Source organism: Geospiza fortis, unplaced genomic scaffold, assembly GCF_000277835.1.
Source record: "Geospiza fortis unplaced genomic scaffold, GeoFor_1.0 scaffold370, whole genome shotgun sequence".
Classification (NCBI taxonomy): Eukaryota; Metazoa; Chordata; class Aves; order Passeriformes; family Thraupidae; genus Geospiza; species Geospiza fortis.
The window spans coordinates 13,077-21,821 of record NW_005054741.1 but is presented as its reverse complement, the minus strand read 5'-3'; the positions used below and the strand labels follow the sequence as shown (position 1 = coordinate 21,821).

The 8,745-nt window shown below is 53.5% G+C and overlaps 1 protein-coding gene across 1 annotated transcript in view; it reads right to left on the bottom strand.

Moving 5' to 3' along the window:
• Positions 1–7,137: 7,137 nt before the first annotated feature.
• LOC115949075 (olfactory receptor 51E1-like) overlaps positions 7,138–8,745 on the bottom strand; it is a 1,922-nt gene continuing 314 nt past the window's right edge. Inside the window, exon 2 of the mRNA XM_031065355.1 lies at positions 7,138–8,743. Coding sequence (XP_030921215.1) covers positions 8,236–8,743 — 508 coding nt within the window. The 3' untranslated portion in view covers positions 7,138–8,235. The remainder of the gene's footprint in view (positions 8,744–8,745) is intronic.

Sequence of the window (8,745 nt, the reverse complement as noted above, 5' to 3'; positions counted from 1 at the left end):
GACCCTGGCACAGAGCCCAGGACACCTGTGGGTTTGATTATGACCCATGGAGCAAGTTACCAACCTTATAGGAGGAACTGCAAGCCACAGAGCTCTAAGTAGAATAATAATTAGTTTGTCATGGGTTGAAAAATAGATTTTTTGGGGTTTTTAGAATGGGGGTTCAGGGGGCAAGATGGAGGAATCTGGGTGTGCCCAGCCTTTCTCCTTCTTCTTCTTGGCCTCCATCTTCTGCTGTGATGGTGGCACTTTTGGGTTGGTTTAGAGTAGAAGCTCACTGTCCAACACAGGTGATAGGTATTGGGAAGTTATGGTAAATATTGTACACGTAGTTTTTAGTATAAAAAGATAACACCACCTGGGGCAGGCAGAGTGCCTCTATTTGACCTGCTGGACAGACCTCTGCAGGTCAGGAGAAATAATTTTATAGATAAGGTACAATAAACAACCTTGAGAATGAGAATGGAAGAGCTCTGACTCCTTCTTTGATCGCCAGGCTGGGAACAGAGACTTCCTGACCCATCTCGGGGTCACTGTGAGCAGCAGAGACCCTGAGGGATTTTGCCCCATTTACCCACCTGGGCAGGCTGGACAATGGGCAAGGATTGTCCTTGCTCAGGGGTGTCTGTCCCCTGGCCTGGTGCAGGTCCCTGCTCTGAGGGAAGCTGTCTCAGGTGGCTGTCACACCCACTGGTGGCACCGTGGCACATCTGGCACATCTGGCACTGCCACGGGCAGTGTGTGCCACCCCTGCTGTGCCCTGCCTGGATAAATGGCATGCACAGCTCTCCCCAACAAGGAAAAGGGGCTGAGGGCACAGCTCTGGGTGACAGGGCCACCCTCCCTGTGACACTGATCCCCAGGGCCCCCACAGCAGCACTGCCAGAGGGAGCTGATGCTTGTCCAGAGCTGGCAGCTGAAAAGCAGCCCAGAAAAGCCCTGATCACTCTGCCTTAAATATAGATATTGAAGTAGATATTTCTATATCCAAACTCAAACAGGAGCTGCCTGAGCATCTTCCCTCCAGGCTGCCAGGGAATACCTTTGCATCCCCCACCACAATCACCACCTTCTTCTTCTTCTTCTTCTTCCTCTTCTTCTTCCTCTTCCTCTTCCTCTTCCTCTTCCTCTTCTTCCTCTTCTTCTTCTTCTTCTTCTTCTTCTTCTTCTTCTTCTTCTTCTTCTTCTTCTTCTTCTTCTTCCTCTTCTTCTTCCTCTTCTGCTTCTTCTCCTTCTCCTTTTCTATGTTTTTGGCTGATCTGCTGTGCCAGAGGGGATGATGCAAACAGCTCTGAGTGAACCCCAGTGTCCAGCTGGAGCTGCTGTGGGGCTGCCTTGGGCTGGCACCAGGAGCTAAACAGGCCTGGGAATGATCTCCGAGCAGGGTGGGAACGTGGTGCTGGTTTATTTGAGGCAGTTCAGGCAGGAGGAAACGTTCCTGGCAGAGCCTCTGTGGGGTCAGGAAGGAGAGGTGTGAATGCACCTTCTTATGGGGCTTTTAAATGCCACCACACAGTGCAGGAACGCTCTTCATGAGATGAAATCTGCTGCAGGAAGGTCTTTCAGAACTACTCAGCCTTACAGTGAAAATAATTAGTCAGGAGAGGGTTTGGGTTTTTTTTTAATTGTGAAAGGATTTTAGCAGTGAGGAGTTTGACTCCTGCGAGGGGTGAACTCTGCATTCCCAGGGGTGCAGAAGTCAGATTGAAGGCTGTTATGCCAACTTTCATCCCACCATTGATGAAACCTCCTGGGCAGCGGTGACAGAGCAGAGAATCAAGTGATTTCTGCACAGATGGATCTCTTAAACTCGGGGTAGGGAGGGAGGTTCCTCCCTGAGCACTCACAGTGCCGTCCCTCGTTGAGTTTACCCACAGCTGCAGGAAACTGAGCACGGTTTGAGGCACACACAGAATCAGAAAGGTGGGCAAAGCCTTCAGAGTGATCGAGTCAAACCCATGGGTCAGGTGCTGGAAGAGGATGTGTCCCAGAGCTACTCACACAACGGGGCTCAGAGTGGGGCAGGAGCAGATGGGCAGGAGGAGGTGTGTGCTCACAGACACGAGCCCGGCTTGGCTGCTGCCTATGCTGGGGGCTTTCTGTGCTGTGGGAAATAAAGGAGCATCAAGCACTCTGGACCTGACCTGGCCAGGGGCAGAGCGGGGTCTGGAAGCTGAGATTTCCCCACAGCCTTTGGCCCCTGCTTGCACTGGGCCAGGAGAGCCCTGTGAAATGAGGGTCCTGAAGCTCCCACTGAAGTGTCCTGTCCCTCCTGAGGGGCTCTCCTGGAGCACACCGGGCTCCTCCTGGATAAACTGAGCAGCAGGACTGCCCGAGATGCACACCTGCTGCTGCCCAGTGTCCAAAGGCGAGCAGCCCAGGAGGCCAGAGCAGAGCTGGTCTGCAGCAAACCTTCCTGAGGGGTGCTTAGTGGGGAGAGGGATCCTTGTCACCAGCCCTGAGCTGTGGGTGCCAAAAAGCAGCTCTGGGAACATCTGCCAGCCCAGGGGTGGCAGGTTTGGGCTCAGCTGCACAAACTGGAGTTTTCCAGCAGAAATGAAGCCAGCAATAAGCACAGCACCCTCTCCTGGAGGGGAGAGCTCTGGCAGTGGCCTGTGCTGCCCAGGAGTGACTTCTGCATGCTGGGAAGAGAAGGTTTCACACCCATTTACCCACCTGGGCAGGCTGGACAGCACTGTGCTGCTCCTCAGTGTAAAATGAGCTGCCAAGAGCTGGTCTTGGTCAAGAAGCAATGGATTTCAGGCCAGAAGGGCCAGTGTCAGAGTATTTGACAGCCCCCCTGGCCCACCAGCCCACACTGAAGTGATGCTGCTTCTGTCCCCAAGGACAGGGACTCGCTCACACCCTGCGCACTGCTCAATTCCCCCTCACCCCAGCAGGAAGGATCCCCTCAGCAGCCCTGCAGTGCGCACCAGGCTGATGTCCCCAGCCTGACTGCAGCTTTGGAACTGTCACAGACATCTTTTATGGAAAATCCTTTCCTTTGGATTTTTCCTCCTGAGAAGCTGAGAGGCCTCAGGAACAAAATGTGACCAATGGTTATCTGCTGCTGTGGAATGCAACAGGTGCATCTGTGATTGGTCCATGTGGTTGTTTCTAATTAATGGCCAATCACAGTCAGCTGGCTCAGACTCTGTCCGAGAATAACAAACCTTTGTTATTAATTCTTTCCTATTCTTAGCTTAGCTAGCCTTCTGATGAAATCCTTTCTTCTATTCTTTTAGTATAGTTTTAATATAATCTATATCATAAAATAATAAATCAGCCTTCTGAAACGTGGAGTCAGATCCTCATCTCTTCCCTCATCCTGGGACCCCTGTGAACACCGTCCCATGGAACCTTCCTGCACCTGGTGGAGACCTGCAGGCAGCAGAGGGATGGGCAGGGTCCCAGAGCAGAGCCAGGGAGTGCCCATCCCTGCAGGTGTGCCCTGGAGGTGGCACTGAGTGCTCTGGGCTGGGGACAAGGTGCCCATGGGGCACAGCTGGCACTGCATGGGCTGGCAGGGCTGTGCCAGCCCCAGGGATTTGGGGGTTCTGGTCTCGTGGGCCTCCCCCAGGGTCTGATGCAGCCGGGCTGGGCTCTGGTCCTGCTGCATCCCCACAGATGTCACCCTTGTCACCCTGTGACCATCCCAGCACGGCCACCAGCCCCAGCTGGAGCTGGAACCCTCACACGTGCTTTGGGTGGGGGCCTCCTGCACTCTGGGGACATTCCCCATCTTTTCCATGTGGATTTAAACATCCCAGGAATCTCAAGTCCTGACAATTTTCTTCTTTGCTGCTCCCAGGCAGCTGCCTCTGCTGATGGCGCTCTGCCTGAAACTTCACTGCCCTGTGGGGAGCACAGGGCCGGGGGCACAGCTCCCAGGGAAGGCAGGAGTGGGGCTGCCCCGAGCCCTTCCTGCCCCAAACCCACCTGCCTCTCCAGGGGACTCTGCTCTGCAGAGACCTGGCGTGTTTTTCTGCCTGACACTCAGTCCCAGCACGGAGCTCCGCATCTCCCCCGCTACCTCAGGCTAATTAGACACAGAAGCCAGAGGAGGTGGCAGTGTTTAACCCACTCAGTGCCGAGAACCTCGCAAACAGGGCTGAGTTTTGCTGTTCTGTACCTGGTTTCCTACAGTGTTTTGATTTGGAGGAGATCTAAGAGCCATCATAGAGTTATAGAAGGGCTTGTGCTGGAAGGAACCGGAAAGATCATCGAGTTCCAACCCCCTGCCATGGGCAGGGACACCTTCCACGAGACCAGAACCCCCAAATCCCTGGGCTGGCACAGCCCTCAGTGCCAGCTGTGCCCCGTGGGCACCTTGTCCCCAGCCCAGAGCACTCAGTGCCACCTCCAGGGCACACCTGCAGGGATGGGCACTGCAAAGCTCCCTGGGCAGCCCCTGCCAAGGCCTGAGCTCCCTTTCCATGGGCAAATTGCTGCTGCTGTCCCAGCTGAGCCTGCCCTGGCCCAGCCTGAGGCCGTTCCCTCTGCTCCTGTCCCTGTGCCCTGGGAGCAGAGCCTGATCCCCACCCTACCCTTCCCCAGCTCCATTGCCCTTCTCTGGGCAGTTCAAGGTTAAATGTGGGTTTAATTGCTGGGTTTGCAATTAAGACTGTTGCAGTATGTACTAATGATCCTTTCCAAACAACAGCAATGTACCCCTGCTCTGCTGCTTTTCATCCCCAGCTCTAATCCAGGTGTGGAGAGGGGAGTCAGGAGCACCAAACCCATGGCACAGGTGGAGGATGATGATGCAAGGAGGCAGATTTGGGAACCTGAACTGGGTTTGTCCAGTTCATTTTGTGCTAGGTGTCACTCTGCATCCCTGGGGAGAGGAGAGGAGAGAAGAGAAGAGAAGAGAAGAGAAGAGAAGAGAAGAGAAGAGAAGAGAAGAGAAGAGAAGAGAAGAGAAGAGAGAAGAGAAAAGAGAAGAGAGAAGAGAGAAGAGAAGAGAAGAGAAGAGAAGAGAAGAGAAGAGAAGAGAAGAGAAGAGAAGAGAAGAGAAGAGAAGAGAAGAGAAGAGAAGAGAGAAGAGAGAAAAGAGAAGAGAAAAGAGAAGAGAAGAGAAGAGAAGAGAAGAGAAGAGAAGAGAAGAGAAGAGAAGAGAAGAGAAGAGAAGAGAAGAGAAGAGAAGAGAAGAGAAGAGAAGAGAAGAGAAGATACTTGGAGGTCATCTCTGAGGAGATCTAGGAGATCTCCAACTGCTACAGCCCCGTGTGTGTCCTTGTTGCCTCTCTTGCCATGACCAGGCTCTTGTGACTCCCAATCCTCTCCCCACCTCTCCCATCCTCCTTTTTCCTCCCTCCAACCCTTCCCTTTCGGGCCAATGAACCCGACCCTTCCCAGCTGAGCTGGGGCAGCCCCAGCTCTGGCTCCGGCCCTGCTCACAGAGGAGATGTGGGCTGGGTGTGCCCATGGCGTGGTTGAGGTTTTCCTTGTGCTGCAGGAGAGGTGCCCTGGGCCCTGAGCACTGGACAGTCCAGGAGGAAGGTGGCTGCTGTGCTCTTTGGCAAAGACAAGTGCCACGTTCCAGCATGTTCTGTTCCCCAGCAAGGCAGCAGTCCATGACTGAACTTTGGAAAACAAGATGTGAGTGAGTTTTATCTGCACCCAGGAGAAATCAATCCAGCATGCCTTCCTGCTCCGAGCCTCTATTAACTCTCTGAGAAATAAATGACTAGAAAATACAATACAGCATTCCGGGGTAGTTCATTCATTTTCCTTTATTAATTTTTTTCTCAGCACAAGAGGAAAAAAAGGAACATATGGGGAATGAGCAGGAGCCATTTCTCAGTGCCATGGCCACCTGAAAAGGGTTTAGACCCATAATGCCTCTGAAAAATTCATTCACATTTCCCAAATCACATTAGGCAGGTACAGATTGTTTTCATTTTTACGAATATTTTTTACCCTTCCAAGCTCTATTAAACCAGAATATGCCAAAATGACAGGGGCCAGAATTGCGTTGAAGTCCCAGATGAAAAGCGTTTGCAACTCACCTAAATGAAAGTATTTATTTTGAAATAAACTGGGACTGGATTTAGCAGAAAAGGTTATGCCAGGACTGAAGCTGTACCAGCACAGACTACAAAAATGAGGCTTGTTTTACTCTCAGCATTCATTGGAACTGGGGAGAAACTGCACCAAACTGCACCAAACACTGCAGCACTGGGGGCCCTGGCTGAGCCTTTGGTGACATCTCCCATCTGAAGATGGACAAGGGACCAGGACCCTGAGCTCTGGGAGCTGGCCCCTGTCCTGGAGAGCCAGTCCATGGGGAGAGGCTGAGGGAGCTGGGAAGGGGCTGGAGAATCCCTGAGGAGCTGGGAAGGGGCTGAGGCTGGAGCAAAGGAGGCTCAGGGGCCCTTGTGGCTCTGCACAAGTCCCTGCCAGGAGGGCACAGCCGGGGGGGTCGGGCTCTGCTCCCAGGGCACAGGGACAGGAGCAGAGGGAACGGCCTCAGGCTGGGCCAGGGCAGGCTCAGCTGGGCCAGCAGCAGCAATTTGCCCATGGAAAGGGAGCTCAGGCCTTGGCAGGGGCTGCCCAGGGAGCTTTGCAGTGCCCATCCCTGCAGGTGTGCCCTGGAGGTGGCACTGAGTGCTCTGGGCTGGGGACAAGGTGCCCATGGGGCACAGCTGGCACTGCATGGGCTGGCAGGGCTGTGCCAGCCCCAGGGATTTGGGGATTTGGGATGCTAACGGAGACCCTGGGGTCTGAGAGCACCTGGGCCTCCTGATGGAGTGCAGGTCAGACCAGGGGCCCTGGTGCCAGCCCTGGGGCAGCCAAACCCACGGTGACCCAACAGGAGCTCAGCCCTGCAGCCCCTCCCTGAGGGGTCTCTGTGCCTGCCCCGGTGGGAACATCCCTGATTCCACCTCGAGGGTGAAACCACAGTTCATGGTAATGGGAGCACTGAGAGGGTTCCCATCAATCCATCCACACGCCTCCAAGTGCCAGAGGATGGTGCCACACTCTGCTCAGTGGTGCTAGTGACAAGACCCCGTTTTAGGAATTCCCAGTGTGCTACACCTTTGGCTTGGCAACAAGACTTCCTTCAGCTTGGAAGCATCACTGACATTTACAACTTGCTTATTTTTTTCCCTTGAGATGTTTTCATTTTATTGAATGCAGTTGCTAATTTGAATTGTTTTTACAATTGCTGCCAGTAACTCTGAGTCTGAAGTTTTTCCACAGCGTCTGCTATGAGGAAGTTGAGGGGTTTTGACAGAAGGTCAAGGCTTTCTGTCAAGATCTGCCCCACCCAGCAGGTCAGAACAAGGCCACAGAGGTGGATGTTCTTTCTCTGAAATGCATTTCTGCATCTGTAATGTCACTTCGGACAGGTGTCCTGTAATTATTTTACTTAAAGAATGATGTTACATGCAAATTTTCTGGCAAAACTTCTGGAATGTGACTGTGCCCCATGTGAAAACAAGGAATTAACTAAATCATCCCAAACCATCCAGCATTTTCTCTGCTCTGCCATGGTTAGAGGTGAGAAGGGAACCAAGAGGTGCAATGCTGGGACATCTGTGTAAGTTTGCTGAGTCACTTTTCCCTTCTTGTGGATCCTGCCAGGTTGGGCTTGGATTTAGATCATTGCAGCCATTTCTGAGTTTGGTGAGACTGGGCTTGGATTTAGATCATTGCAGCTGTTTCTCTCTGAGTTTGATGAGAGCGGGATTGGGTTTAGATCATTGCAGCTGTTTCTCTCTGAGTTTGGTGACACTGGGATTGGGTTTAGATCATTGCAGCCATTTCTGAGTTTGTTGAGGCTGGGATTGGGTTTAAATCATTGCAGCCATTGCTCTCTGAGTTTGGTGAGGCTGGGATTGGGTTTAGATCATTGCAGTCATTTCTGAATTTGGTGAGAGTGGGATTGGGTTTAAATCATTGCAGCCATTGCTCTCTGAGTTTGGTGAGGCTGGGATTGGGTTTAGATCATTGCAGTAACTTCTCTCTGAGTTTGGTGAGAGTGGGATTGGGTTTAGATCATTGCAGTCATTTCTCTCTGAGTTTGGTGAGAGTGGGATTGGGTTTAGATCATTGCAGTCATTGCTCTCTGAGTTTGGTGAGGGCAAACATTCTCGGGAGGAGTTTACATCAGCCTTTGCCTGGTGGCAGCACCTCGGAGCACACGGAGAGGACAGTCTGGCACCAAAGGCTCTGAGTGTAAAACCAGGTGAGCCAGGGTGAGGGCACGGGGCAGCGGCCAGGCTCGGGTCACCGGGGAGCTCTGTCAGTGATGCGGATCAAACTCAGGATCGTCCTCTGGATCTGCTTGGTCCTCACCCCGTAGATGATGGGGTTGAGCACAGCGGGCACCAGGATGTAGACGTTGCCCATGATGATGTGGACCAGCGGAGCCAGGTCCTTGCCGAACCTGTGCACCACGGAGAGCCCGATCAGGGGCACGTAGAAGGCCAGCACCACGCAGATGTGGGCGACGCAGGTGCTGAACACCTTGAGCCGCTCCCTCCAGTCCGCCAGGCGCAGCACGGCCCTGAGGATGAGCAGGTAGGAGAGGCAGATGAGCACGGCGTCCAGCCCCATGACGAGCAGGATGGCGGTGAGCCCGTACACCACGCTGGGGGTGGTGTTGGCGCAGGCCAGGTTCATCACGTCCTGGTGCAGGCAGAAGGAGTGGGACAGGCGGCGGGGCCCGCAGAAGGGCAGCGGCAGGAGCAGCAGGGGCAGTGGCAGGAAGAAGAGCACGCCGCGGGCCAGGGCCAG